The 26,669-nt window shown below is 54.4% G+C and overlaps 12 protein-coding genes across 12 annotated transcripts; 4 read left to right on the top strand and 8 right to left on the bottom strand.

The window, feature by feature from the left end:
- Positions 1–288: 288 nt before the first annotated feature.
- On the bottom strand, positions 289–2,035 carry EV422DRAFT_206960 (putative phosphatase regulatory subunit-domain-containing protein). Its single transcript, XM_053065345.1, has one exon. It carries the CDS (start codon positions 1,911–1,913, stop codon positions 672–674), a length of 1,242 nt encoding a protein of 413 aa, XP_052922788.1. The 5' UTR covers positions 1,914–2,035; the 3' UTR covers positions 289–671.
- Positions 2,036–6,354: 4,319 nt separating this feature from the next.
- Positions 6,355–7,964, top strand: EV422DRAFT_540067 (uncharacterized protein). Its single transcript, XM_053071116.1, has 2 exons — positions 6,355–6,780; positions 6,921–7,964. The coding sequence occupies exons 1-2, from the start codon at positions 6,655–6,657 to the stop codon at positions 7,587–7,589; spliced, it is 795 nt and encodes a 264-aa protein (XP_052922787.1). The 5' UTR covers positions 6,355–6,654; the 3' UTR covers positions 7,590–7,964.
- A 236-nt stretch (positions 7,965–8,200) lies between these two features.
- Positions 8,201–9,321, top strand: EV422DRAFT_540066 (uncharacterized protein). Its single transcript, XM_053071115.1, has 2 exons — positions 8,201–8,484; positions 8,794–9,321. The coding sequence occupies exons 1-2, from the start codon at positions 8,329–8,331 to the stop codon at positions 8,890–8,892; spliced, it is 255 nt and encodes an 84-aa protein (XP_052922786.1). The 5' UTR covers positions 8,201–8,328; the 3' UTR covers positions 8,893–9,321.
- A 314-nt stretch (positions 9,322–9,635) lies between these two features.
- Positions 9,636–11,111, top strand: EV422DRAFT_540063 (uncharacterized protein). The gene is made up of 2 exons (XM_053071114.1): positions 9,636–9,851; positions 10,159–11,111. The coding sequence occupies exons 1-2, from the start codon at positions 9,671–9,673 to the stop codon at positions 10,821–10,823; spliced, it is 846 nt and encodes a 281-aa protein (XP_052922785.1). The 5' UTR covers positions 9,636–9,670; the 3' UTR covers positions 10,824–11,111.
- Positions 11,109–12,507, bottom strand: EV422DRAFT_540059 (NADH-ubiquinone oxidoreductase B18 subunit-domain-containing protein). The gene is made up of 3 exons (XM_053071113.1): positions 12,319–12,507; positions 11,994–12,162; positions 11,109–11,704 (listed from the first exon to the last, which is right to left on the bottom strand). Exons 1-3 carry the CDS (start codon positions 12,383–12,385, stop codon positions 11,605–11,607), a joined length of 336 nt encoding a protein of 111 aa, XP_052922784.1. The 5' UTR covers positions 12,386–12,507; the 3' UTR covers positions 11,109–11,604.
- A 1,042-nt stretch (positions 12,508–13,549) lies between these two features.
- On the bottom strand, positions 13,550–16,647 carry EV422DRAFT_206761 (Spc98 family-domain-containing protein). Its single transcript, XM_053065343.1, has 10 exons — positions 16,467–16,647; positions 16,246–16,368; positions 16,017–16,164; positions 15,825–15,952; positions 15,619–15,744; positions 15,307–15,544; positions 15,112–15,206; positions 14,846–15,028; positions 14,268–14,723; positions 13,550–14,174 (listed from the first exon to the last, which is right to left on the bottom strand). Exons 1-10 carry the CDS (start codon positions 16,545–16,547, stop codon positions 13,674–13,676), a joined length of 2,079 nt encoding a protein of 692 aa, XP_052922783.1. The 5' UTR covers positions 16,548–16,647; the 3' UTR covers positions 13,550–13,673.
- Positions 16,391–18,082, bottom strand: EV422DRAFT_206861 (uncharacterized protein). The gene is made up of 4 exons (XM_053065344.1): positions 17,504–18,082; positions 16,914–17,155; positions 16,785–16,836; positions 16,391–16,716 (listed from the first exon to the last, which is right to left on the bottom strand). Exons 1-4 carry the CDS (start codon positions 17,839–17,841, stop codon positions 16,551–16,553), a joined length of 798 nt encoding a protein of 265 aa, XP_052922782.1. The 5' UTR covers positions 17,842–18,082; the 3' UTR covers positions 16,391–16,550.
- EV422DRAFT_580455 (uncharacterized protein) lies at positions 18,037–19,473 on the top strand. The gene is made up of 4 exons (XM_053073338.1): positions 18,037–18,531; positions 18,589–18,668; positions 18,691–18,994; positions 19,115–19,473. The coding sequence occupies exons 1-4, from the start codon at positions 18,325–18,327 to the stop codon at positions 19,217–19,219; spliced, it is 696 nt and encodes a 231-aa protein (XP_052922781.1). The 5' UTR covers positions 18,037–18,324; the 3' UTR covers positions 19,220–19,473.
- A 457-nt stretch (positions 19,474–19,930) lies between these two features.
- EV422DRAFT_206603 (uncharacterized protein) lies at positions 19,931–20,939 on the bottom strand. The gene is made up of 2 exons (XM_053065339.1): positions 20,578–20,939; positions 19,931–20,507 (listed from the first exon to the last, which is right to left on the bottom strand). Exons 1-2 carry the CDS (start codon positions 20,681–20,683, stop codon positions 20,071–20,073), a joined length of 543 nt encoding a protein of 180 aa, XP_052922780.1. The 5' UTR covers positions 20,684–20,939; the 3' UTR covers positions 19,931–20,070.
- EV422DRAFT_206693 (uncharacterized protein) lies at positions 20,940–23,020 on the bottom strand. Its single transcript, XM_053065342.1, has 3 exons — positions 22,715–23,020; positions 21,311–22,653; positions 20,940–21,219 (listed from the first exon to the last, which is right to left on the bottom strand). Exons 1-3 carry the CDS (start codon positions 22,893–22,895, stop codon positions 21,196–21,198), a joined length of 1,548 nt encoding a protein of 515 aa, XP_052922779.1. The 5' UTR covers positions 22,896–23,020; the 3' UTR covers positions 20,940–21,195.
- Positions 23,021–23,415: 395 nt separating this feature from the next.
- EV422DRAFT_206682 (uncharacterized protein) lies at positions 23,416–24,244 on the bottom strand. Its single transcript, XM_053065341.1, has 2 exons — positions 24,102–24,244; positions 23,416–24,040 (listed from the first exon to the last, which is right to left on the bottom strand). The coding sequence occupies exon 2, from the start codon at positions 24,007–24,009 to the stop codon at positions 23,509–23,511; it is 501 nt and encodes a 166-aa protein (XP_052922778.1). The 5' UTR covers positions 24,010–24,040; positions 24,102–24,244; the 3' UTR covers positions 23,416–23,508.
- Positions 24,245–24,810: 566 nt separating this feature from the next.
- On the bottom strand, positions 24,811–26,080 carry EV422DRAFT_206652 (uncharacterized protein). Its single transcript, XM_053065340.1, has 3 exons — positions 25,887–26,080; positions 25,001–25,825; positions 24,811–24,918 (listed from the first exon to the last, which is right to left on the bottom strand). The coding sequence occupies exon 2, from the start codon at positions 25,767–25,769 to the stop codon at positions 25,053–25,055; it is 717 nt and encodes a 238-aa protein (XP_052922777.1). The 5' UTR covers positions 25,770–25,825; positions 25,887–26,080; the 3' UTR covers positions 24,811–24,918; positions 25,001–25,052.
- Positions 26,081–26,669: the final 589 nt, after the last annotated feature.

The raw sequence follows: 26,669 nt of genomic DNA, 5'->3' as shown, positions 1-26,669 counted from the left end.
TTGATACACGACATAGCACCCGAAACGCACACACGGGTTTCTTTTCGCCAAGCATTCCTGTATTGGATCTGGCGCTGTAGGCCGTCCCATCCATGCCCGCGGCGCTCAAGTGCTGCCCTCCCGCGGGAGGAGCATTTCGACAGAAAAATATAACTAGAGGCAGTTCAAAGCGGATCTGAGTGGATACCTGACCGGGCTCGGGCACGAACTCGCGGGAATGTGTATATATTCAATGGCACTCGTTAGCGGTTTGCGGTGGGAATAAAACATTGTCTGACCATACATGCTTGCGCCTGACGGACTGAGTGGTGTAGCTTGTGCTTTTACGGGGGGACGCTGGGATGTAGTTTAGCGGGAGGGTGGATAGGGATGGTTTGAAGAACCCATTCCTCCTCCACGACTACACTTGTGTGAAATGCGGCTTTCTGGCAGGAAACTTGCCCCACTCTGTTCATACTAGCCTCGCGACCGCTCACACTACCCCCAAGATCAAAACGAATAAAGCACAGAAGAAGCACAAAATGCATCATGGTAATATGAAAAGGAGGCCAAAGACCGCACGGTATATTCCAAGTTCCAAAAAAATAAAAAAATAAGAAGACGACGCAAACAAGAAGCAGAACGAAGAAATGATATGATCACCAGACGCAAGCAAGAAGCAAAACGAACGATCAGAACTCATTGCGAATGCCCAATGATGACAGGCCAAACGCAAACCCCGCGCCTGAGATGGCGCTGGTGGTGGGTATTTCAACGAAGGCGCCGAAGGTGAATGCGCTTGCGGCGGGTGTCCATGAGGATGAAGGCGCAGCAATGGTAGTGGTGATGGCCGATGGTGCGGGTGGTAATTCTGTGGCCCGAGAAGGGCACAGTCCTGGTTGGCCTAGCCACTCGTCCCAGTCGTCCGCCCAGGATTCGATAACGGGGGTATAGAGGGGCAGAAGAACTTTCGGGGGCCGCTCCTGTTCGGAAGCCGGCGCCAGGATCGGGTCCGACGACAAGCTCCGAAAGGCGGTGAACCCCAGCCTCGGCGTCTGAGATGATTCCACGGCGCCCCGTTTCAGCGTCACCGGCGGGACGGCCTGGTCCACCCAGTCGAATGGCCTCGGTTGCGCAGCCGGAGGCATCACCTTTCTGGAAAGCGGAGGCGACGGCACCGGCGACGGCACTGGCGATGAGCAAAGGCCTACTTCTGGACCCCTTCGAAGCTTGATGGTATAATTCCGCCCGTAGTTATTGTCCCACTCGGTTGATCCCGCGACTTCATACCGCACCGCGAACGCCACGGTCGCGTCTAGGGTCTTGGGACCAAACTCCCTGCCCAAGTCGAGCATGAAACGGAAGCGGTCGACGCCGACGAACCCGGGAGTGCTGAACGATACTGCCGTCGCGAACGTCGCGTCGACGTCGGCTGATGTCCGCCAGTTATCGATACTGTAGTGAATCGTGACGCATTTCTGGAACGCGTAGTTCCTCACCAGGACTTCTCCCGAGAGGGTAGAGTCCTCATCTCTCTCTACCCACACCCGGTCAACCGCCACAGCCCGATTTTCAAAGCGAAGATTGGCGGGGAGGGTTGACTCCTCGATTCGCCAAGTCTGCAAAGCACGCAGCGCGGCGCCGGCGGTCGGCCAGGTCAGATCCCCAGTGTCTCTAATCGTATATGTTGCGGCTTGGGGAATTGCCGTCACTAGACAGCCGCGCACGAACCGGCATCCCGATTCAAGAGTTTGACTAAACCGGAGTTTCTTCTTGGCCGATCGTGGGGCGGGGATCCGCGATCGCAGGCAGGAGCGTAGGGCTAGCGTCTTGTCTACTTTTGCAGGGGCGATGACGGCTGGTCCTTGGAGCTCTTGCGAGGCTGCAGCTCCGAGCGGATGGCGGATCGGAATTGGTGAAGGTGGCAGCTCCATTGTGCTGGTGCGGTTCTGGTGATGGGATATCGTCCTTTTGCTTCACACACAGGGCGGTATGGTTGGCGAAGATGATGTGCAATAGGTGGGTGTGTGTGTCCGGACGATGGTTCAGAGGTCCACGTCCGAGGAGGATGAGCGGCTAGGGGGTATTTATGCTTGTTTGGCGAGAAGGCTGGGTATGCGCTATGCGATGCGGCGGCCGTCGAGCCGTAAACACTTCACAAAGTAGTGAATGACGCGATGATTGTTCCAATCGTAGGGCAGATGACACCTTGCAGCTTGCACGGAATAAGCGTATTCAAAGCAGGTGATGCCTATGGGCTCCTTGTGTCTGCGTCGAGTCTCAAGATGTCTGCAGAACAACCTACGATTGGGGAAGAGAGAGACGCGGGAGGAATGGCTCAGTTAATGGCTGGGGTGGGAGAAAGGGGTCATCGGATCGGAGGGTCCGTAAAGACGGGGAAATGCATAAGGGGGAGAGAATCGAGGGGTACGAGGAGCAGGCCACGCGCACACCAGCGTAAACAATGCGGGAATACCGCCAGCGCATAACGGGCATAGTGCCGAGACAGGGCGTAAACAAAGGCATCAACGCGAGATGAAGCGAGGCCAGCTGCCCTTACTGTGTTCCACATACACTCAACTCTAACTCTAACTCGAGGCGGAGTAACGTGGCTTACCTTGGATGATCTACTGTCACCCACTCCCGAAACCCGTCGCTAGAGTTGACGACAGGTCTTTACCTCAGACGGCCTTCTAGAATGTAAAGCGTCAATTGTCCGTATCGAGAGCGGCGGGGGAATTAGGTGCAACGCTTAAGTAGCAGGCCAGAGAGCTGTAGAATGGACCCTGGGAGCGTCAATCTGGTGTAGATCGATTGTGCGAAGGAGTGTCGAGGCTTCCATGCGCTGTAGATATGTGTGCTGGTGTTCAACACCCTAGGGATGGACGGTTTGACCGTTCTCGCGAAGCGGAAAGTACAGAAAACCTGGACTCAGCAACGCCCCACGGTCACTATATCTATCTTCAGGCTATCATGGAAGAAGCGGTCCGAGGAGCAAGAAAAATGTATCGATGGATAGATAGTCTCATATGCTGCCGAAAACGGTTTGACAAGCTTTGTGCTGATCTTCGTTGATTTGTGATGTGTTTTCGGAGGGTGGCGTGGGGTGAGACTCCGTGCGAGGAGTTGGGACGAGGCCTGTGTGCAGGGGCGGGTGAGGGCCATTTGTCCTCCCGACCCATTGCTGGCATTTCCCGGTTCAAACTTCAGGCTGGAATCTGGAATACTGCGAGCAAGTAAAAAAAGGAAGGAAAACGGAGTAGTGGTGTTGTACGGAGGTGATGGCTATCTGTGCTGCGCGTGGACGTTGGCCACAGAAACACAGATTGCGAATCAAACTCCGCCCGTCACCTCCGTGCATGCAGATGCGAAATCACTGCAGCGCACCGCTGTCGCAGACTCGCAGTCCGCGGCCCTAGGGATTCTGGATCGGGGGCGGTCCAAGGCTAGGGCGGTCCAAACCTCCAGAAAGCCTCGCTTAATTTCTCACATCGATATCGACACAGTACTATCCCTAATGTCAGCTCCGTCACAGAATTGCAAAATGAGGGCCGGGGGCGGATATGCAAGTTGGTTCATTATTTATCGTCGTCGCTCCATCTCCGATACTCAATGCTGAAACCACCCTCAGCCTCAGCCCGAGAACAGATTGCCAGGGGCCAATGGACAATCTTCGACTGATCGTCCAAAAGATAAAATGAGACTGCGCTCCCAAAAACGCCAACTTTTTTTCTCTCGTCCACAGCGATGCATCTTAGATACTGTAAGATATCTCTCCCTACATTACAGTAGGGGTTCAGCCTGTTAACTTTGAGCTTTATTACTTCACATAAATGGCATGGACGGAAGTCCCGCTGGTTTCTCTCTCAAGGTGAGTCTTCTTGGGTTCATGTTGCGCCCGCAACATACTTCCCCATGTGGACCCTGATGTCGGTTTTTAGCTCGGCCTTTTCGTCGAAGAAGAGCGGAGACATGATCCTCTAATCCTGTCCGTCTCTGAGCCGACGGTGCTGCCGCCTTGACATACCCCGACTTCTGAGCACGCGAATCGTACTATATCGGGCTGTTTCTTCATGACGAAGGTACGGTTGCGGATGAAATGTGATATCTATTTGGATTTACGAACATGGCGTTCCTTTGTCACGGACACCGAAGTGATAACAATGTCTGGCTCAGACTCCCGGCACCGGCTCCCCGCTACACATGGACCCACACCACAACCTCTTTGTGCAAATCGTAGGCCACAAACGCATCCCAATTTGACAGTCCGAGCTTGCGGTCGACTGTTAAGTCGCGTCGCGCGTCACTGTCGGAGTTGGACTCGCTCATTGGACTTGGCCGATGTTTGCTCTTCCCCATCGCATAAATATAGCTATCCTCGGACTCTCGCCCCCGAAACACGAGATAAAGACAAGGGGAGAGAACATATTCGGAGTGCTTCCGCCTATCGCGTTACAACGTGTGTACTGTACATGTACAGTTGGCGATAAGTACGCGGACTCCACAGTCATCCATACATTTGCGCGGTGACATGGCACACCAGCTTGTTTTGGCCATGAAGCTGAGACTGCTGTGCGAGCGGTTCGAGCGATGCAAATGCGATCGGCACACTGAAGATGTTTACTTGGCGGAGGCAGAAGTTTCGACGCTGCGAGCATGCTCGACCGTGCTGGCACAGTGTCAATATATGGGGGATGCACAGCTCGACCAGATATGGTATATAGCCGGCCTGTCGGACTTCGACCGGCTGGGATGGTATAGATCCGATGACCCATATCCGTGGCTCGCCCAGGATGGGCGTCGACACACTCTCGAGTCACTTAGCCGAGTGCTGGACGAGATTAGCAGCAACGGGAACCGGCTGCTAGATTGGTCAGACCACGACCGGCTAAAGGGGATCACGGCGCTATTGTCCTCGCTGGCCATTTCTGGCAGTTCCGGATTCAATGGGGTGCTCCTAGACGACCTGGTCATCGCGTCGAGTCTGACGGCGTTCATGTGCGGCGCTTTGTGTGACGGGCGATCCCGTAACAGCACTGTGCAGCAGATGGCCTGTGCGGCCAGATGACGTGGGACAGGGCCTTCTTACATTGAGGCAATGGCATGAGATGGATCGTTTCGGGAATGAGTTTGCACATACGGTCCTTGCCCAGCTCCGACACTTCATCGATACAGAGCTATCATTAGAAGACAGCCGCGCCTGGGTTCCCGTAAAAGGCGCCCAAGCCTCGCTCCGCGACAAATTGGGTCAGGCGTGCTGGACCACTTGTGGCGGCAGCTCGGAGGGAAGATTTATAGCCTCTTTGATGTGCGACTCGATCGCAATGGCATTGCTTGACCGCCAGTCCAGCACAAACGTTTACGAATGAATAGACTGCACCTCGCTCCTGGGGAGGGGCAAAGGTCAAGCTCCGGCAACGAATACAACGACGCGGACGAAGACTGGCAAACGACCACTTCAACGTCATTGCCAATTCATAAACGGTGTTACGTCAAGGCCGAACCGTTGTTATGAACGGACGTTCAACCGCTTACAGCAGGCACCCCATGTCGATGGCGCCGACAGGACCTTCCGCAAAAGGTCGCATTGGATTGGGTGGCGCCATGGGCGGCAGCGGGTTGGGTGTGGAAGGGAGGTTCTTTTCTCCTTCATTCACTCACCATGCCACGGTCTTTAGGTAAATTCGTCGACAATCTGGACCGCATCGTTGACCGTGTCTGAACGAGGTTTCCAGATTGAGGAACCAAGATGAAAAGCTGATTTTGATTGTTCCGGAATGGTCACCGTTTGGCCTAGAATTTCATACTTCGGAAGGACAAGTTGTATCATTGAAGTGTAAACATTGGACATATACGACGGAGATAAGGTCAAGATCGTATATGTTGCTGGTAGCGCAAGCGTTCCGGCCCTCTCATGCCGCCTCCCGGCCTTTGTGGCGTGCTTCTTCAAGACTACACGGAATCTAGTTATGATCAACCAAGATTGTGATCGCCGCTGAGCTGTCCGTCGTTGGGAATCGCGACGGCGGCAGCACTCGTCCTTGCGGGACTCTTCCGTGCTGGCCTGGGAAGTCGACACTGTATAACTTTTGGCGGCATCTGGCCTTCCTGGGCCACGCGCGAAAGTTCAACTAGTAGGGCTGAGCACCTGTCTCCGAGGACCTCTTGGAAATCGGCGAATGCTCCCCCCGCTGCTGTCCGAAACCATGGAATGCACATGAAGCACTACGCCCGCTGTTGGTGGTTCCAGTCCTGCACTCTGACGGTGGCCGCGAAAGCAACATTCCCATCTCGTCAAATTCAATATCCTCGTCACTCCAATGCTAGTCCCTCAAGGTGAGCATGCTGCCAATAGTCGTATCAAAGGCGGCTATGTATAGGGCACGTCTCGGTCAAAGCGATGAGAGACGTCACGTGACAGCATGTGAGCGGCCTGCTGACAGGATGGATGACATCAGAGGCATCGGGCTGAAATGCAGTACTGTCAGTGTCGCTTCCCTCTTTCGTTTTCCCTCTTTCGTTTTCTTACAAAAACACAGCGCTCCCGTCCCGTCCTTGTCCACCCACCTGCCACCCTCTAACTTCACCCTCTACAGATATACCTAACACCACACAAACCCCCACCAACTCACTCACTCACACCAAGGAACGCAAGTCGGGAACAAAACGCCTAATATGCCATCTATCACAACGCCTCTCGTCCGGCCCGGCCGCCCTTCTTCACCACCCCTCCTCCGCACCTGCTGCTGCGGTGTGTTTTCGTTGAGGATGGGGACTGTTCTGATTGCGGCGTCTTCTTTGGTATGTACGAGCGCTGTACAGGGAAACATCAACCTTTCTCTATGCTGTATATGAACCGGCGAAACGGGGACCGATGTATCTCGTATCGTTCGACCGGGGGAAACAAGGACTAATACAGTTCTTCGACAACCCCCACACAGCTCTTTTCAATCATCTCCCTCCTCTACCTCTCCAACATCCTCCGCCTCCCCCCCACCTTCACACCACCACCCTCCTCTCCCACCAACCCACCCTCGCCCACCCCCCCACCAGGCCTTCCCATTCCCCTCCCCGTCCTCACCGCCCAAGACCTCACCCTAACCCTCACCACCCTCGCCATGTCCGCCCTCGGCCTCCACGCCGCACTCACAAACAACGTGAGGAGAGTCAAGGTGTATGCGTGGTATACGGCAGTGAAGGTGGGCTATACGGCGGTGCTTGCTGTGTACGCGCTGGTTGTCGCGTCCCGAGAGTGTGTTGATCGTGATATGACGGCGGGGTATGATGTGGATGTGGGAGATGATGGGAAGGGTGATACACCGACAGCCCGCGTCAGCTGCGCGACGTTGATCTGGGCCATGTCGACCGGTTTATTGATTTCGACGGCGTGGAGTGTGTATTTTGCGGTTTGTGTGTGGAGTTACTATGTCGATTTGAGGAGTAACCCACTGGAGTATCATGGAGTGGATGGGTATGTGGCTGTTGCGGGGGATGTTGGGGGTGGGGAGGTGGTGGAGGAGGAAAGTGGCAGTGGGAGTGGGAGTGAAGGGACGGCGGCGGAGGATTTGGAGGCTGCTGCTGGAGCGGGGAAGAGGGTTGGGAGGGGTTGAAGAGGTGGTGAAATCCTGGGATAGGGAATTAGCGGACGGAAGAGATTAACGGTGCTGGACTCGAGGCGTGACATCACCCCTCCTTAGCGACACGACACTGCCGTCGCATCGCCGGTCAACACACATCTGAAGTCGGCGAAGACCGGCACATCCGCACCACGTTGATGATAGATGTTTGCGATCTCGACAAAACGAACCCCGAACTTTGAATCGGCGTATAATATCCCCTCTCACTCCTAGTACCAACTCATCGGTCATCTCGCACCGTGTATCCCGATCCCATGTGTATATATTAGTCCCCTTTTGTATGTGTAAATGTCATAAATGCGTGCGCATCTCATTGATTTCTTGCGGCGACCCCTCGCTCATTCATATGCGCACATGCGTAGATTTGTATGATGGTGTTTTCGATGAGGTCGAAGAGGGATGCATGTGCCCGCCCACAGGTCCCTCTCTGCTCCTTCTCCGTCTTTGTATGTGTGAGGGTTGAGGCATGGTTGCGTATGGGCCGTCGCACTGTTCCGCTATGGAGGGGGGATTGTGCGAAGTTGCAAAGGAACGCGCTCAGCAGAAAGACTTCGACGAAGCGCTTCAAATCCACACTCCCTGCATCCTGCCAGACAGCACACTGCACACAACCTCCAACAAAGGGACCCCCTCCCCCTCCCCTACCCACACCTCGCCCCCCCCACCTCACCACCCCGCTGCCCTCCCTCTCGCCCCCCCCACTCATTCACAAATGTCATCAGGCTTCGGCACCTCAGGCGGGCGCGGCCGCTGCTTCCCCTTCTGGCAAGAGTTCGCGCGCTGCTACGTGCAGGCCGACACCGACCCCAAGACCGAGTGCAGGAAGGGGTTTGAGGACTACCAGGAGTGTTTGTACCATCGGAAGGAGGTGCGTCTTGCAAAATTCAGGAGGCGGACGGGATGTGGAAAGTCTGGGGGACGGGGTGGATGAGCAGAGGGGCGGATTCACTTGAATGAATGAAGGCACATTTGGGACAGTGGGCGGGATGAAGGTTCGGCAGCGATACTCCCCTTGCTTTCTTGGATTCAGTTTGGAAGCGGCAGGGAAACGGCGCTCAGATGGGTGCCTCACTTGCCTGGTCCATTGCACGTTCCCACGATGACAACCGACCCCATTTTTCACATGCCTAGCACTTTCCACTCCCACATCATTAAATCCTTTCCTCATTCCATTCAGCTTCTACGAATGACCCTCGTCCAAGAAGAGTACATCAAGACCCGGCAGAGCGAGGAGCAGCAGAAGGCGGCTGCCGCAGCAGGGGCGGGGAAGGCTTAGACATGTGGATATCGTCCGAAGGCGGAGGGTGCGAGTGGGATGTGCGTAAGGAGATGTATGAAGAAACGAGATGGAGAGTTGGGATGGGATGCGGAGTGAGGAACGGTGGTGTATGGAGTGGAGACTAGCAACATTACCGCTCGACATAACCCCGGACTACGAAATTTCGAAATATCACCCGACTATCACATCAACATCAAGATCACCCCAGAACCACTCCCACCACCACCAACTCCATAGCCTCGATACATACGGACAATTCAAACCATTCATCGCCGATGCGGAAAGGGAGAGACGGGATGTATATGATGCTCCCAGCGAAAGGATCTCCCTTTTTTCTTCCGTTCAAGACCCCTTCCCGACGCCCTGCATCGAGCATGCCATCCGCAACCACTCCCTGTATGGTGGCGACGACCCCCCCCCCCCCCCATAAAATATTAAAATACATATCTTGTTGTGTTTTCCAAAAACCCCTTCCTGTCTAGTCTCGGCGGTATATATATATGCGAACGAGGTAAAACGCTCCCCTGCATCGCACCTACTTACTGCCGGGGGCATCCCCCCCTTGTCCTCCTTCCATCGGCAGCGGTGAAGGTGCATGGTCTGGGTGAAGCAAGTGTGTACGATAGATCAGATAGTTGAGATGTCAGGCCAGATGTCGGGCCGAAGAGGGGGTCACGTGACAGTTTTATGGACTTCCAACCGGCTCTCCCCAACATCCCTTCAAGGTATGGAACTCGGGCAATAATTCCCAGGGCGTCCATCACAACAACAGCAAATGTCAGCAATCACACTCACCGCATCCCGCATAGGGTCATGCAGTTGTCTGTCATCCGCCGCCCCGCGGGTGTCGATCTCGATCTCGGGCGGCCGGCATGTGTCACCACCACGGCCGGCACGAGGATGGGCGAGAGGGATGGCGGCGAAGACCGCGGTGAAGACTGAGCCGAAGGGGGATGGTAAGTGTTTCTGTTTGCGAGGATGTGGTTGCGGAGGGGTGGAGAGAAGATGGGGGAGGGGGACGAGAGGGATTTGGGGGAGGGGGAGGGGAGGCTTGATGGGAGACTTTGAGGAAAAAGGAGGGATTGAACGAGGGATCTGTGTGTTGCGGCGGGGGTTGTTGGTGGCGAGCTAGCTGTGTACAGAAAGACGAAGGCCCGCAAGGTGTCTGGAGCAAGGCGCCTGGGATGATGCGTATACCGCCCGCACGGAAAAAGATCTCGCTTCCAGACCTCCCCAACCAACCCTTCACCGTCTCATCCCCAGCAGGCGACGACTCCGCCGGACCCCTTCCGCCCTTCTACCCCCGCCCACCCACCGGCCCCCTCCCAAACCTCTCCGGCCTCTCACCTTCCGCGCTCCAAATCCCTTATGACCCACGCGGCCACAAACACGGCGCCCGCCTCCTCCGCTCCATCGACGTGGACCTGCGCTCCCGGCTCGATTCCACCGATCCCTCCGCTATCACCCCTCAAACATCAACATCCAACACCTCTGCTACTTCAGCAGCACCCAACCGCGCCGCCCTCTTCCTAACCCCAAACGGCCCACACGCAGTCGTCCCCGGCTCCATCCTCCTCATCGAAAACGTCACCTCGCGCACCCGCCCACGCACCCAAATCGTCGCAGGCGTGCTCATCGCCATCCGCCGCAAAGGCGTGCTCTCCAACATCGTCGTGCGCAACTACGTCCTCGGGACCGGGTTCGAGATGACGTTTCCGATCTTCTCGCCGAATGTCAGGCGGATCAAGGTGCTGAAGAGGGTTGAGGAGGGTGACGGGAAGGGGAAAGCGGGCAGGAAGGGGGATACGTTCTTTGAGATCCGGGAGAACCCGCAGCTGGCCCCGACGGCGTTTGGCAAGATTGATGAGATGGTGATCAGGGATCGCGAGGCGGAGCGCAGGGCGAGGGTCATGTCTACGAGGCGGTAGTGGACGAACATCGTGGGGAGTGTTCCCGGGCTTCATTGGTGAATAGATTATATATATATGGGAAGGAGAGTTTGAAACTTGGTGTGTTGTGCGTGGAAACGAGCGTCGTATCTTCCCAATGGAAACGTTACCCCGTCGCGCACGAACGGCAGGCATTTGATAAACCATCATATGTACAGTACGTATTTATGGAGCGTGGGGGTATAATAATACCAACCAACCAGCTCGCTGTTCCGTTGGAGGGGTGTCATCCGCGTATACCTGCATGGTGTCGGTCTCCTTGGGGGTGAAGGTGGGGGTGAAACTGTGTCGGGAATTCTGTGGGTGTCCCTCAATTCGAGAATTGGCCGAAAGCACCAGCCGGCCAACGGGAAAGCAAAATCCTCTCTCCCGATACCACGACCCCACTGGCCTCGGGCATTTGCGTTATCTCGTTTCTGATTCTATGATACATCCGAGAGAAAAAAAATCCACACCGTGCTGAGGGTTCATTTGGGGTGGGAGGGTGGAAGAGTGACCGCGACAATGAGCGTTGTGGGTTGCGAAGGATGTGTGGTGCACGGTGACCCCCACAGACCGCCACCTCTATCCCCCGCGGTTTCGCGAAAAATCCTCCAGCAATACCCTCCCGAGCTTCGCCGTCCCGTTCCCCACGGGCCACCCAAATCGCCTATCCCGCTCTACGCTCCCACGCACATCCCCCACATCCCCACAATGATCAATGATATCCCGCCCCCCGACGAGCGCCATGAGATCCTCCCCCACGGAACGCAGTCGATATCTACTCCAACTCGCCCTTGACGTCGGCGGCGCGTGCGGCGTCGCGCTCGGAGGCCTGCTTGGCGGTGCGTTTGGCGAGTTTGCGCATGCGGCGTTGATAACTGTGCGGAACACCAGACAAATGATCAATTAAGCATTCCGGACCCGACACTGCGATGACGCACTCCCCTCCCATCGCGATGATATAACAACCCTCGATGTGGAGGGACAAAATTCGGTGGCTTCGCTGCAGCTCCATGGGTGGCCCTTCCGCCTGCGCTGGCTTCTCTCCAAAAAGACTTTTTTCGGCCCGTCCTCGCTCCAGCTCAAACATCCCATCGCCACCCAACCCAGCCTGCACCTCGCTTCCTGCCCTCCCCCTCCCCTCCCCTCCCAGCAGCAGATACGTACTCATCATACTGACACTTCATCCACGCGACCCTCTCGAATTCGCATTTCCACGGCAGGTAGTACTCCCGCTTCCGACACTCGTTCAGCGCCGGCAGCAGGTGCGCGCAGTAGTCGCGCCAGGCGAGCGGGATTTGCGTCTTGGAGAGTTCCTGCGCCGTTATGTACGTCGCTGCAGGGGGGAAAACCACAAATCGGGGCCGTTAAACAATCAAATCAAAGCATGTCAGGTCAGGGAGGGATGGAAGGGAGGGGAGATGAGGAAAGCCGAGTGGGAGCGGGAGAGGGGAGGGGGGGGGGGGGGGGGGAGGGAGGGGAGGGGACGTACGTGGAGGCGCCCCGGCGTCGTCATGGTCGGAGTGGTGCGCGGCTTCGGCGTGGATGTGGGAGGGCATTGCCGGGTGCTGGTTTTTCTTTTTCCCGCTGACCGGTCGGTGGTTTTGTTTTGACGAGGGGGTTGTGTGATTGGGGATGGGAATATGTGCTGTGTGGTGGTTGATGATTTCGGGTTTTCGTGCGAACGGCTGTGGTGGGGGGGGTTGGAGGGGAGCGACGGGGCGAAGGGGGCCAAGTTGCTGTCTGCGCGTGTTCTCAAGTTGCCCTTCGCATGAACCCGCGTTCCCTCTTCCGCAACGCATGTACAGTATTATTCCTCTCATCCTCCCCCCCAGAAATGTGTCCAAGAACGTCCATATCATGCATTCCACATACATACATACAACACATCCCATATGATACATGCCCCCTCCTTCTCCCACTCCCCCTCCCATTTCACCCATACAAAACCCGATTGAAATTCAACCGCACAAGCAGCGCCCTAAACGCCTCCTCATCCCCACTCGTCACCTTCCCCCTGCTGGCCCCATCCATCTTCTTAAACCTCACCCCCTTCTCCCCCGCCGTGTCCCCACCATCCCCACCATACTCCTCTCTATCTTGTCTCACACCACCAGTCAACCCAACAAGACAATCCCTCAACCCACTAACAGCACTCTCAAACCGCGCCTCCGCTTCCTTCAACCCCGGTTTGATCGCGTCCAAGTCATCGACGACGGCTCCATCACTGTGTCCCGCGTCATACCCCGCATGACCCCCACTTGCGCCGGCCATCACCCACCCATCGACCCGTCGGGGCGGAGAGGTGGTCGTAACAGCAAGATCAAACGACCGATCCCCCGGTACTGCCGCATGTGTCGTAGTCGATGTCACCGGTGTTGACGATGAGGTGAGGAGCGAGGACCGTGGGGGTGAGGTGCGCGCGAGGGTCGCGCCGTAGGTGTGGAGTTTTTCCTATAACAAGATAATCAGACGGATGAGTTGGGGGGGAGCGATTTTGGGCAGATATGAGGAGGATAGGCTTATGAATTGAACGCACATGAGCAACCTGGTACCCCAACACAGCCTCCACAACCTGCATCAAGGGTGATCTTTCCATCTACAGGAAAAAAAAAAACGATCGATCAGCGAAAAGTTACCCATCCCTCCCGCGCTTCGCTACGTTCCCCCACTCGCCGGAACTCACATCAACCAAACACCGCCTCAAAAGCGTCTCCAGATACTCCCCATGCCGCTTCAGCACCCCCTCGATATCCTGCCCTTCCTCTTCCAAACACCCGTTGAAACTCGCCCATGTCGCCGCCAGTGCCTAACCAAAAAAAAAACCGCCCTCGTGCGTCAGATAACTCAACTCGTAGATGATGTACCCAAAATGGATGATGTGATTACCTCAAAACAGACAAAATACCGAACCTGCGTGACCACATGACACATCTTCATCCAGACCAGGAGGCAGGAATGGAGGAGCGCGTCAAGGTCTTCCCGTTTGGTATCATCCCAATGACTCCCTACTACATCCCCCTCCCCTCTCGCACCCCGCTCAGCCACTGACCCCCGTTCACTCGCACGCGGCTCACTCCGATGACTCCTCGGTTCCGTCCGAGATATCCGCGAATCTCGATCGCCACGGGGCCCCCTCCGGTCGCCCCTCCCCCGCATCCTCCCAGCCAACCTCATCCTAGCCTTCCAATCCCCACTAACTGCACCCTCAACCCTCTTCAACTTCCACAGAAAACAACTCAGCCTCGTATACTTCTCCATCGCCGCTTTATGCAGTATCGTCGTCAACGGTGGGGTGACGGTGTACGTGATGCTGAAGACGTCCCATGTTAGGTCGCCTGGGGATATCTAACCAAAAAAAACAAGAAGCATCACAGGCTGTCAGAACACGCAGGCATATACCATCTGAATGAAAAGAGGAGGCAGAATGAGGTACACTACCTCCAACATCCGCACCCCAACCCGCACTCTTCCATCTTCGTTTACCCGCCTCCCACTCAAACTCGTCTCCAACCCCTGTCGTAACTCATGCACCCCCACCCCCCCGGCCCTGCGTCCCAACGCGCCCGCCAACACCTCCGCCAACCGCCCCGCCCAATCCCCCTCCTCCAACAAAAGGTACCCATTAACATTCGCCAAATGCTGCTTGAGCCCGAATGTATTGATGAGAAGATACAAGGCGTGTTTGTTGGCTTGGGCGTAGAGGTGGGAGATGTGCGTGGGGAGGAGGCGGGTGAGGAGGGAGGTGTAGGTGAAGAGGGGTGTGCAGGTGGGTGGACATTTTTGCGTGATGGTGGTGGTGGCGGTGCGGCAGGCGCATGTATTCTTGGAGAGAACGAACTGGGTGTCTTTGCAGGCGTGCCGGATGAAATTGATCGTTTTGCCTAGGACAAAGATCTAGAAATTATATATCATAAGTCAGCATCAATCACACACCCGGTCCACTTTGCTTCGCTGAACCTCACCCGCCCCATACGCCCCCCACTCCCCCTCGTCGCTTCGCCCCTCACTCTACTTACCGTCCCAACCCCCGCCTCCCCGACAAAATTCGGCACCATCTCCTCCCTTAACACATATCTCCCCTCCCAGAAATCCTCCAACCCAACATCCCCGCGCTCCGTGACAAAGAATTCACCGTACGGGTCAGTGAGGTCGCCTTCGTAAACCCATTTGCGGAGGAGGGTGAAGAAGGGGGTTGCTACCTAAAAAAATCACGGGAAAGCATTAATTGGGTGGGGAGGGGCGGGAAAATTGGGGCAGGGACAAGGGTGAGATTTTTTCATACCTCGTCCATGAGCCCCCTAACAAACCCCTCCACAAACGGATCCCCATGCTGCGCGAGTGTATGTAGGACACTCAGCAACATCCCACCTTTCTTATCTTCAAAGTCACACCGAAAAAAAAAAGAGAACACGATCAGTCGCTCGCTCAGTTCCCGCAATCAACAGGAGTTATGAGTGTTTCAAATGATTGATTTTACCTCGCGCACTCCTCACAACAGTAGCCATAACCCTCAACCGCCTTAACGGGTCCAGGACCCACACATACAGGCGTTTCAATGTCAATGCGATAGTCTTAGAGGTATCAGGCGACGTAGTGGTGGTGGTGATGACGGAACCAGGATTATAGACGGTGTTGGAGGGGTTAATCTGCCGCTGCAAGATCGCGATGAGGCGGTAGTAGGAGGTGAGTTCGCGGGAGAGGGATGATGCCAATGCCTTTGAAAACAAATCAAATATCAGATCACATTACACAGCAAAAACGAAAATGAAGGTTGGTTTTTTCATTTTACCTGCCGCATAGTCCCCCCCTCCCCCTCCTCCTTACACCCCTCCACAAATTCGGCCACTTTCTTGTACAGACATCCCATCTCGGCGAGTTTGCCCACAATGCCGCGTTGGGATTTGTTCAATTTCACCTATCAAAGAAAGCCCAACTCATCAGATCACACACCCTGTGGGAGATGGTGATGGGAAACACATTTTTTCTTTTTCTCACGTCGTCGCTGATATGGATGTTATCCCCCGATTGTTTGATATACATCCCGTCGATGCCTTGGAAGACGTAGACGAGGTCGCGGATGAGGAGGTGTTCGAGGGTTGCGGTGCTGTGGTGGATCGTGCGGTCTACCCAAAACATCAATAAGCGTCACACTTTTGAGATAGCTGGGTAATGAGATTGTGCACTTACCCGCCGCATCCTTCCCTTTGAACTGTTCAGCGGGGCTAGTAGCTGCCTCCCGTGGCACATACGTATCCGGCGCACTATACCCCTCCCGTCGTTTTCGCGGATCAGGCAACCTTTCCAGGCCCACAGAATACATATTGCTCTCCTCCAGCTGCCAACATAAAATTCATGAGAATCATCATACAAATTATGAGATCGGGGGCATGCATGTTGGGAGGGGGGATGAACTTACCTCCGCGCGCAGAAGTGCAGCAGCCGACCCGCGACCACTACCATGTCCGCCGCCGACGTGGGTATCCGATTGACTGAGGGCGTGGAGGAGGTAGACGCTTGCCCAAAGGTGTTTCAATGTGCCCTATAATAGTTCAACGTCGCATCAGGACGTTGGGAATGGGTGATAGGGAATGCGACATAAGGGAAGAGTGAAGGGAGATAAGGGAGGGGGATCCGTACCTTGTTCTTGAGTTTCTGGTACAAACTACTAAACTTCAGCGCCGTCTCCATGGAGGTATCGCGTCGGGTTACTTTATCCATCCATTATCCATTAAAACACATGGCATTATAATGGGATAAGCACGATACAGCATATCTTCCCCAACCGGACCATCGAAACAGCAAAGTGAATAAGAGACGAAACTCACATTGTTTTTTGATCTTTTCCGCCAACACCGTCTCGTCAGGAATGATCGCGGCGTCTAGGTGGCTGGGTGGGAAAGTCTATCAGGATGGCGCTGGAAGAGTCTCGCCATCACGAAAGTACTCGAAACTCACCTCCGCAAGATCCGCATGCAGTACTGGAACACATGTTGTGCTCTTGCGCCGTCTAACAATGATAGAACGAAGCTCAGGATCTCAAGACTCGGTGCAACCCCATCCATATGACTGTGAGCAAACCCCTACTTTTCTCCTTATCAGCTCCAGCAAGCGCGAAATAATGCTCCACCAGCAAGTAAACGGTATGCGAGATACGCGCAGCGGTTCGCATGCTGCCGTCTTGTTGTTGTTGGGTAGTGTCCTTCATTGTGGAACTCTTCCCATCGTCATCGGTGTGAGATTTCATTGGTCTGTCTCCGCCGTGGGGGTAGGTGGGGCGTTTGGTGGAGGCGTAGGTTGGTGGGAGGCCTTTAGTCAATCTAAACGTTCTGCAAAGAGAGTGAAGACAGTGGGAGAAGCACTGTTAGGTGATGCTCGTCCTGCTTGTCCTGCTCACTCGATGAGACTGGGCAATGGGATGAATGATACCCTGCTCGCTCCGCTCGCGACAAGGAGATTGGGGGCTGCGGTGGACGGAGCGTAGCTCGCGTCGCTCGCAAAGATGCAACGCTCGCTGAGGTTCGCCAAGGGCCGTGGTTGAGAGTATTGCGCCGTCGGCGCACGCGCCCGGCTTCGCTCGCCGTAGTCCGCGTTCGCTCTGGTCGCCCTTGCTAGCGCTGGAGCTCCCAGAGCGAACCAAACTCCCTCGCTAGCGCTCGGCCCATCCGTTTACTCACCCCTCATTCCCAATCTCATTCCCATCCCCAACCTCGTCCCGTCGCTCCCCAAACACCGGCCTCGCCGTCCTTGTGGTATCCAAATTCACAGCAGTCCCCTCCTCAGCCAACGTGGTCCCAGCGTCCACCTCCCCCAACGTGGCCGAGTAGCCGTGCGTAGCATAAGATGGCGTCGCCGTCGGGTCACCATGCCCATGCCCATGCCTGAGCGAGTTTAAGGTGGATGGTTCCCCATCACGACCTCTTCCGTAGTTGCGCGTACTGCTAGCTGTAGCCGCTGCTGTATTTGTGTTTGAGGCGGCAGGGAGGTGGGTGGGTCCCAGCATGCTGGTGGTCATGTGCGGATGTGAGATGGTGGTTGGAGTGGTGATGACTTGGGTCGTTCTGGGTGTTCGTTGGGAGATCGGGCTATGCTGCTGGGCGGCCTCTCTGAACCTGGCCTGAGTTCTCGAGAGATCGACTCCGTTAGGGGAGATTGAGTGGGAGGACGTTGTTGGCTGTTGCTTTTCCCACAGTTTCCCACGGCCCTCCTCGCATAAAAGACGAAGGTCGCAGCAGGACGCGTTCGCTTTCGGACACAAAGGACTCCCCAACCAGCCAACCCCTTCTTGGGAAGTTGGGACAGCAAGGAGGTGTCGGAGAAACAGGCACGAATACACTACAGAAAAGTCTCCCGCTGGCACGAAAAATGACCAACTTCAATGCTTGGGATGAACAACAGACAAGCCGAAGAACCATCTGCTGCACCAGACGTATGCTTGTGCTGGACTTGCAGTTAAGCATTGACGGCGCATGCATCCAGGACCCTGAGGGTAGCCGCGATGCCCCGGTTGAGCCGGCTTGGATGGCGGAAAGCGTTTAAGGTCATGTGGAAGATGCGAAGGAAGACGGAGTGGCGGCGTATGAGTTTGAGGACACTGGCAAGGATGATGAAGGGTCAAACTCGGACTCTCGCATCAGACCTGAAGAAGGAGACGCCCTCAACCAAACTCCCCGCCGCGCAAGTTATATCTGACGTCGACGCAATGGTACTCCAGCTATCCCCCCCCCCCCCCCCCCCCCCCCTATGGTTCGCATTGCTACAGCAAGACTACGCTTGGACGAGATGTTTGAAATGCGGGACGATGGTGACGCCGCCACACTTGAACCGTGAGCGAGAGCGATCGTTCGTGATTCTCTTTTGGTAGTGGCAAGGCAAGCAAAGGAAATGCTCAATGTTGTCGCGAGCAGCATATAATGCCCGCGTTCTTCCTCGGTCGCTTGTACACACTCCCCGTCTCTCGAACCAGCCCTGCCGTGTACTACGCTCGAGGAGCTGGCGACGCATGCGAGCGCCCGTCGTCGTCACTCGGGAAGCACTTCGATCATGAGGCCACTGGATCGTCAGCTGATAGCCCGCCGGCGTACATCGAGCGTGATTTGAAAGCGTCAAACGGGGATTCACGAGCAAAGCAGCGAGGGGAGGAGGAGAGCCTGGAAGGAAAAGGGCCCGTTTTTTGAACTTCTTTGGGAACGCATATCAAAGTCCACCAGGGGCCTAGTCTCAGCTAGCGATAGTGTATCCGGCGACATTGCTAGCGTCTCGCCTGACTTTGACTGGCGGTTATTCAGTTGCGTCTACAGATTCGGGTGCCACTGCTGGTGTCTCCTCGTCTGCACCTATGGCAGCCAGCCGGTAGCACTTCGACCAGAGTTGGCGACTACCTTCAAGACTGAGAGACCATTAACGACCGTATCAACATTAGGGTCACTTGGTTCTCGGGAGAAGACAGTTCAATGCCTAACATCACCGTCGGAAGCCCGTTTGTATCCTCTATACACTACCGGCCACGCGCTTTGCATAATGCATCGATAATGCGTACTTTCTGCAAAACCATTAATGAGACAAACTTATGCTAATGCTTTTGCATATGCACGCATAAACTATGCATAGACGATGCATAAGTATGCGTACGCATGCGTAAACACACACACACTTGGTAGTAAGCACAGTTGTGCACTTCAAATTTTGCAATTGAATCGCACAAAAATTCATATATAAATACACAACTCAAAACACCACCAGCTAGCTAAATATAAAGACATGCCACAGGTACGCTTCCCACCATCCGCAACGTATGCATGCATGTGCAGCCAATCTTGGGGCAGAGGCTGCCTACGGAGGGAGGGGTGTCTTCGGCAAAGCGGATGAAAGGGGATATGGTGGCGAAGCTAATGAAAAGAATGAGCATTGGCCCTGGAAAACGAAAGACAAAAGGATGTTCGTACCAGACGTTGAAACCACGCATGAGTCCATTACATTCATAGATCCAATCAGGCGGTATGCCCAGGATCCAATGGAATTGTGGACTTCACGGGCACGCTGAAGGGCTCGAGGATTCGTCGCATTTGGCTGCCAACAGCTCCTCCGGGAAGAGGGAAGAGGGCCGACAAATCCCCCAAGAGTTGGTTGCGAACGCGTGGATCACAAGCTGGAACTCCAATGATGGCTGATACAAGGTAAGGGGCAGCGCAGTGAACAGCGTAAACCTGGTCCAAGAAGGGCTTGGGATTCTTCGTGGCCGCCATCAGTCGTTTCTTCTGCCCACGGATAGCAGGGTCATTGAATGCATCTTGGTCTCCATATTCCTTTTGATATCAGCAACAGGCAACGGCGAAACAACGCAGGCGACAATGAGCATGAAAGTGAAGTGAATCACGGGTCCAAGCTTGACGTCCCCGGCTGTCAACACGACCCCATAAGCGACATCCAGGAAATCTTTGCTCAATACTTCAATCCATTGGGCGCCCAGCAATGACTCCATGGAGAAGGGTTCAGTCGTCGACCAGGTTGGCGCGCAGGACATATTGTCAATGGAATCTTCACGGGCAAGCAAGATTCTGATGGCAAAGGCGGCCAATGACCACATGACGTCCATGGTGTCATCATCCTTGGTCCAGGTGAAACGGAGTCCTCTAATCGCCTTTCCCTCTGGCTTGGACGGATTCAGTGGTCCCTCGAGTCCTAACAATTGAGAACGTCTGCATTAGCTTCCTGTCCGAAAACAAAGTGTATGATAGACATCGCGCGATACCTGGTAACTTGGTTCGCTTCAGGTCTTCAAGGAACTCCAAGGTCAAGGACATAACCGAATCGGACGACAACCCAGCACGTAGGATCAGTGCAATGAGACTGCGCATTGTCGACGTGTGAGATGTCTTCTCTTTCTTGGTCGGCAGGAGAGTTGACCCGAGACGCGAGACATAGTGAAACTACCCCATGATCGATACAGGCTCACAAAAGTGTCGAGCAGTTCCCACATTCATGTCTCAAACGTACACGGGGTCTTCATTATCTTCTTCCTCGGGAGCCATGTACTTCAGACCAACAAGCTTCTGCGCGCCGGCCAACGCAGCTGGCCATCCACTAGGCTTCAGAGCGTGAGAAACGGCATACACGACAACAGCATTGGGCTCTTCGTAAATGCCCAGGCCAGTCTTGTATACACGATCCATCCCGGTGATGGTGGAAGGGTCCAAGATCATGTCAGCTAACGTTGTAATCAGGCCCCCAGATGTTGGGCGATTTGCCTTCTTGTGCAGGACACTTTTGATATTGCGACTCTGCTCTTTCTCTGCTGCGATTGTGGTGTAGAGCGCACGGATCATCTCGGAGGTGGGACTGGTGTCGTCATCCGCCGGGAGTGTACCATTCACCGTTGCCAAAGCGTTGAGAACTGTACATGTGAGATGGATGGATGGTGTACATCAGAAAGCGCCAAGATCGAGACCATATACGTCTCCAAAGGAAAAGTTACAAACTCCTACCCGTGTCATCATCACCAACACTGGCCACATTGTCCTGCTCCGGGAGGTCTGTCTCAACTGGTATGTCGGGAGACGGGGTAAAGGCGACGGGGAGCGAGGTTCGATATGGATCGGTTGCATGCTGATGTGACAGGCCATCAGTTGCGGTGTCAGTTCACCAGCGTGCGAATTGGGGGTTCGTCCGATTGGTTTGCCGGGCGTATGGGTTTGTCTCCTTGGGCCGTCCTCTTCATCCTGCACATCGTCGGAATCATCAACGTCAAACGGCGAATCAGCGGAGACCGGTTTGAGGGGAGGTGTGTGTTTGCTACCCCTCTGAAGATCATCCCAGTCAGTTGGGATGCTTCGCTTGCCTCGTTTGATGGCTTCACCATGGGTAGACACTTTCGCTTCTTCTTTGACTCGACCGCTCTTCAAATTTATGATTCGATTGCGAACGACTGAGAACATTTCCGAATAGACAGTGTCCAGTGGGTACGATCGAAGCTGTGGCTCATCCTCAAGAAAGTCTACCAATGTTTCCTCGAGCTTGGCGCACTGCGGATGTTCTTGCATCGGGTCTGTGAGATCGCTTAGCAACTGCTTGGCATCCGTGTTTCCCGCGCCATATCCGGTGATCTGTGCCCCTGTCAGGGAGGCATAGCCTGGCACATAGCCAGAGAGAAAATTCTTTATCATCTGCTTCAGAGTCTTTGGGCCTTTCGTGAGGAATGTATCGGCGGCACTGCCGGGTAAGGCGGGTTGAGCAGATGGTGTTGACGACGCAGAAAGCGAGCTGATGGCGCCGGATGCCAGATGCGAACGAAGTTCATTTTGAACAGCAGAGACAACAAGAGGGCCAATTGTGTCGCTAAGGGATTCGACAAAGTTTGCCAACGTGTCTTCGAATTGATCGTGTTGTTCTCTCAAATATCGCTGAATGTCCTCATGCGAGAGTCGAGGGGTTGAAGACGAAGAGTTTCCCGGAGTCGCTGTTGAAGATCGCGGCGGGTGGCTGCTGCCGGAAGGCCTGGACGATGTGTTTGCTGTGGCATTTGATCCGTATGCTCGGGCATCGGTAGATCTAGGGGTGCTCGGTCGATCGCCGGTCGAGGGTAACTGTGTGGGTGTTCGGAAAGGTTGATGGGTTAACGATGACTTTCCAAAAAGAGACTTTCTGCCGATCATGACTGCCACACAACGATGGCGAACAATCAAGTGGATGCAAGCAGAGTTTCCAACGGGTTGCGGCTCAAGCTCGAATGAAACGATGAGAGGAGAGTGGTACGGAGCAAGAAGGCGTACCAGAGAAACTTTCAGACCGGTGATGTGCTGAGCGCATCTTTCTAATGTACTGAGCGCATCTTTCTGATGTGTACTGAGCGCATGAATTAACGAAAGAGTCGGACGAATAATGTTGCTTACGTAAATGACGCGACATCCACACTCGACAGCTTTGACCAGCTTTGACGTCAGAGTCCATCCACATGAACAACGAGCCTTCGGTCCGGAGTATCGTCAAACAGTGATACCTCTGCCTTTCCCACACATGATGCCCCATAGACAAGCGTGAGTCGTCCGTAACCCCCATCCCGGGCATCTTCATTCTTGTGAAATCCGTCGATAATGGGCAACATCGTCAGAGGATCTGTGCTTGTAGGCATGATGTTGACAGCGAAAACAAGCTCTTCCTCGTCGTCCAGCAAGATACACGCTCGTAAACGGCCGAATACGAGGTTCCGATAGTGGCTGTTGGTACCCGTTTGGCCATCAGGAAGGAAGGCCACAACGTGCCCAAGCTCGTATTGCACAAAGTTGAATTGTAGCGTGGAGAGTACTTGGCCTGCGTTCCAGCGGATGGTGGGTTCGATTTCGTACAGGTTCGCCAATAGCGCATCAAAAATCGGCATATGGATTGGCTTCGGGTCCCTCCATTGGTCCCGCTTGTGCAATCCAGCAGTAGGGTCGACTGCAGACTCGCATAAGCGCTGCATCCAAAAACGACGAAGTACAGTAGCACCCGGAGACCGATAATTTGTGTTGATCGTCCTGCTCATCGAAAAGAGCGATATCATCGACTCAAACCCGAATGTGCTAGTTTCGTGTGGGGACCCGAACCTGGAAATTTCATCTGCGGTGTGGCAAACATAATGGGTGTTTACGGAGTAGTACTCTTGGCCGTAGATCCATATCGCCAGTGTGTTGCTATCATATGCGAGTCAGCGAAGCTCGGGCACTAATCGCTGCTCCACTCCATGTCGCCAAGCTAATTCAATGCCAGCCCGATGTGCAAGCCATCCCACCCACTCTGCTCGTAGATGGTCCCGACCGACAACAAATCTTTGCAGGACCCCAACGCTTCGTAGGATAAACATCATCTTGTTCTGGTGCGTTTGCCCGTACAGCCAGTGGTTGAGCGTCTTGAGCCTAGGTTGCTTGATTTTGTTTGCACGACATGTAGCCTGATAACGCTGGTCAAGGATGGTCCAGAAATCCGCCCCGTGTTCAATACGCAGCAGGGAGGAAAAACGTCGCCAGTGCTTTTCGATCTCCCCTTGTGCCTCGGCATGTTGAAGGTCTATTGCAGCTAAACAGCACGGACTGAGACCCGGGAAAAGCCAGGTCGGGCTTGAGAACGCAAGTCCGTACTGGTCAGCGTGTTGGATAGCGGGATGATCGCCGTGTTCTACTTCCATCCAAGCGTCTCTCAACCGATCCATCGTCAGTCCAGTCGCATCATTTCCATTTCAACTGTCAAGAGGACATAGCATTCAGCGACAGAAGATCAGGGGTTGAATGGCAAGAAACATACCGGTGCTCGGTGCATGAACACTCATCCCGGTGTCGGAAGTGGTTCGTGATGTCCTCGATCCTCGAGTACGTGCTCCCGGAGGACACCACATGAATGACAGGGTCGGCGGACAAGTTCGCTCGACTGCTTAAACCCGAGGTATCCCGTTCTCCCTGCGTGAATCGGTGAGTAGGGAGGACAGGAGAAACCACAAGCAACTCTTACCAACTCTGACCTGGGCCGTCCCCTGCCACGGCAAATGGCACAACTATACACCACACTACTTTTCCGGTTGCTGCATTATATACCTCCATGCCCCAAGCACGGATGTCGAGTTCGTTTTTCATCAAGTGAGCGAAGAACTCCGTGCCCATTGCGTCCTTCTGTCTCATGTCGATAAATGACATGGGGGCCATAGCGTGGCTGGTTTTCCGATTTTGCTGGCCATGCTGGATCTCACCCGGTGCGACGACGAGGATGGTGAGGTTATCTATTCTGGTTTTGAATATCTTGAAACCGTCCACAAACTGGATCAAATGGATAAACCTCACGGGCATCCCCTGGCTGTGAGCTGCTTCGTAGTGACATTCCCAGATGTGCCGTGTTGCAATCATGCTCGTAGCCCACTGCCATCCGGTCCAGCAAGCCTCCTTAACAGGATAGCGGTCGGGATACCAGCTGGCAATGTCCGCAGAATCCATATCCAGGACACCAGCCTCCAACATCGGCATTGTGTGCTGTTCGTTGACGTCGGTGAGGTTGTTCGAGATAAGAGGATGCTGGAACCACCAGGCGACGATGCTCGACAGTGGTACTTACGGAATGATATTGGGGCTATCTGGGTGATGGGTAAGGGTAAAGAAATGTGAGAAACTGGTCAACCACATCCCTTTCCAGATGGTATTAGATGATTGGCCAACCTGGGATACGGAGATCGTGCACAGACATCCTCGGGTTGAAAAGGGCCCATGCTCAACGAAGTGCAGTCTTCCTGTTGCTGGGTATATTGATATTGGTGATGTTGAGTTCGTAATAATCATGGTAAGCCTCTCTGGTCCAGCGAGCCTTGATCGTGTGGTGAAGAAAGCGTAGAAATGGAATTTGGTCGTCATTGAGATGGAAGGGTTCAGCAGGTGGAGGTTGGAAAATAGCTGCAAGCTCTTCAATAGCTTCATCGCCCTCGTCTCCCGGATCGTCTTCAGAGCTGGGGTCTGGTTTGCTTGAGCTATGGTCACTTGATGATGAACTTGAATGCTCGCCTGAAGAGGAGCTAGAACTCGAGCTTGGTGTCCATCGCATTCCTCGTCTCGTGGTATTGTGGTCGTTTTCGAATTGTAGTTGGCGATCTCCGTTTCCCAAAACCCCACCATTCTCCAATCCACCATTCCCCAATGCACCGCTCCCTCCCGGAATCACCGGGGCCGGTTGTTCCACAATATGGCCTCTGTAATGCGTACGTGCAAACGCATCGTAGCTGACATGCACGGCTCGTTGAAAACACAGTGGGCATGTGATGTCAACAGGTCCGTGTGCTAGCCCCAGCCCACTTCGCTGGGCGCAAGATCGAATGTGACGGTAAACGCTGGATGGGTACCTTCTCTTCAGGAGGGTCCGACATGCTCGGAGGGGGCATGGTATTTTGTTAGCATCTGCCATGACATGCACACTACCAACAAGCCGCTGGTACATCCCCACACCAGTAGCTCAACTCCTCCGCCACCCCAACCCTCGTTCTTTTAGAGATGCTACCAAATTCAGTGGCGTCAGCCCAAATTCCCACGAAGAATGCACGGAGGTCAGACCTACCCAACTCCGACCAGACTTCCTTCCGAGGTGCTCTGAGTTTGAAGTGAACCTACTGAAAGCAGCCCTACCGGTACCAGGTGCTGCGTTGGACGGTGTCTCGGTTGTTTGTTGGACAAGGGGTTGGATAAGATGGACGATGACAACCAGGAGGATGGTTGCAAGTTGAAAGCCACTTTTGTCAAAGTCCAAAAAAGACGTGCGGCTCGTGTGCGTGGTGCGGTACGCGGGCGGAGTGACTCATTCTCCCCCGTCACTATGGGTGAGCCCTAATTAGAGAATCTATGGCCTAATATGGATCTGGATCTGGATCGAATCTGGCTCATGGAGAATCGGGTGACCGCTGTTGGGTGGGGAATGGAAACGGCCAGGCTGTTATACATAAACCGATGAGTATGCATCCATAGATGCATCAGTATTGATGCATAAACGGATGCATAACGTGTAACGCATACGGGCCGTGAATTAAGGACAGGTACGCATTGGGTATGCATGCTGGGCCACGACAATGGCGAGAGAAGGTGCATATATGCATGCATTAATGCACCCGTAATCTATCCATTAACGCAATGCTTTATGGCTTTCCATAATCTATCAATGAACGCATACTGAACGCAAGATAAATGCAGCAAAAATGATGCGTATGCGTGCATATGCATGAGTATGCATCCATACGTATGAATAAGCATGCTTTATGGATAAATTATGGGACAGCGCGTGTCCAGGCGGTGAACTGTCGGTGTAAGAAGCCGCAATTACAGTTGGGGTCAGTAATCTGGAAGAAGC

This window comes from Fimicolochytrium jonesii (assembly GCF_025526975.1).
Source record: "Fimicolochytrium jonesii strain JEL569 chromosome Unknown EV422scaffold_25, whole genome shotgun sequence".
Classification (NCBI taxonomy): domain Eukaryota; kingdom Fungi; phylum Chytridiomycota; class Chytridiomycetes; order Spizellomycetales; family Powellomycetaceae; genus Fimicolochytrium; species Fimicolochytrium jonesii.
Note: the sequence above shows the minus strand (reverse complement) of the source record. Positions and strands in the feature narration are given on the sequence as shown.

Coding starts and splice junctions, on each gene's coding strand:
- EV422DRAFT_206960 (XM_053065345.1), bottom strand. CDS start 1,913: ATGGAGCTGCCACCTTCACCAATTCCGATCCGCCATCCGCTCGGAGCT.
- EV422DRAFT_540067 (XM_053071116.1), top strand. CDS start 6,655: ATGCCATCTATCACAACGCCTCTCGTCCGGCCCGGCCGCCCTTCTTCA. Junction 6,781..6,920: donor TGATTGCGGCGTCTTCTTTG/GTATGTACGAGC, acceptor ACCCCCACACAG/CTCTTTTCAATCATCTCCCT.
- EV422DRAFT_540066 (XM_053071115.1), top strand. CDS start 8,329: ATGTCATCAGGCTTCGGCACCTCAGGCGGGCGCGGCCGCTGCTTCCCC. Junction 8,485..8,793: donor GTTTGTACCATCGGAAGGAG/GTGCGTCTTGCA, acceptor CATTCCATTCAG/CTTCTACGAATGACCCTCGT.
- EV422DRAFT_540063 (XM_053071114.1), top strand. CDS start 9,671: ATGTCAGCAATCACACTCACCGCATCCCGCATAGGGTCATGCAGTTGT. Junction 9,852..10,158: donor GACTGAGCCGAAGGGGGATG/GTAAGTGTTTCT, acceptor TCTCATCCCCAG/CAGGCGACGACTCCGCCGGA.
- EV422DRAFT_540059 (XM_053071113.1), bottom strand. CDS start 12,385: ATGCCCTCCCACATCCACGCCGAAGCCGCGCACCACTCCGACCATGAC. Junction 12,163..12,318: donor CGACGCCGGGGCGCCTCCAC/GTACGTCCCCTC, acceptor TCCCCCCTGCAG/CGACGTACATAACGGCGCAG. Junction 11,705..11,993: donor ATGAAGTGTCAGTATGATGA/GTACGTATCTGC, acceptor TGTTCCGCACAG/TTATCAACGCCGCATGCGCA.
- EV422DRAFT_206761 (XM_053065343.1), bottom strand. CDS start 16,547: ATGGATAAAGTAACCCGACGCGATACCTCCATGGAGACGGCGCTGAAG. Junction 15,953..16,016: donor CAAAGGGAAGGATGCGGCGG/GTAAGTGCACAA, acceptor TGTTTTGGGTAG/ACCGCACGATCCACCACAGC. Junction 15,745..15,824: donor ACATCCATATCAGCGACGAC/GTGAGAAAAAGA, acceptor TTTCTTTGATAG/GTGAAATTGAACAAATCCCA.
- EV422DRAFT_206861 (XM_053065344.1), bottom strand. CDS start 17,841: ATGACCACCAGCATGCTGGGACCCACCCACCTCCCTGCCGCCTCAAAC. Junction 17,156..17,503: donor AATGAGATTGGGAATGAGGG/GTGAGTAAACGG, acceptor CTCTCTTTGCAG/AACGTTTAGATTGACTAAAG. Junction 16,717..16,784: donor TGCATGCGGATCTTGCGGAG/GTGAGTTTCGAG, acceptor TTTCCCACCCAG/CCACCTAGACGCCGCGATCA.
- EV422DRAFT_580455 (XM_053073338.1), top strand. CDS start 18,325: ATGCCCCGGTTGAGCCGGCTTGGATGGCGGAAAGCGTTTAAGGTCATG. Junction 18,532..18,588: donor TATCTGACGTCGACGCAATG/GTACTCCAGCTA, acceptor GCATTGCTACAG/CAAGACTACGCTTGGACGAG. Junction 18,995..19,114: donor GCCTGGAAGGAAAAGGGCCC/GTTTTTTGAACT, acceptor GCGGTTATTCAG/TTGCGTCTACAGATTCGGGT.
- EV422DRAFT_206603 (XM_053065339.1), bottom strand. CDS start 20,683: ATGCGCAGTCTCATTGCACTGATCCTACGTGCTGGGTTGTCGTCCGAT. Junction 20,508..20,577: donor GAAGCGAACCAAGTTACCAG/GTATCGCGCGAT, acceptor CTCAATTGTTAG/GACTCGAGGGACCACTGAAT.
- EV422DRAFT_206693 (XM_053065342.1), bottom strand. CDS start 22,895: ATGAAGATGCCCGGGATGGGGGTTACGGACGACTCACGCTTGTCTATG. Junction 22,654..22,714: donor GTGGATGTCGCGTCATTTAC/GTAAGCAACATT, acceptor CACATCAGAAAG/ATGCGCTCAGTACATTAGAA. Junction 21,220..21,310: donor TGTTGGTGATGATGACACGG/GTAGGAGTTTGT, acceptor TCACATGTACAG/TTCTCAACGCTTTGGCAACG.
- EV422DRAFT_206682 (XM_053065341.1), bottom strand. CDS start 24,009: ATGGATCGGTTGAGAGACGCTTGGATGGAAGTAGAACACGGCGATCAT.
- EV422DRAFT_206652 (XM_053065340.1), bottom strand. CDS start 25,769: ATGTACCAGCGGCTTGTTGGTAGTGTGCATGTCATGGCAGATGCTAAC.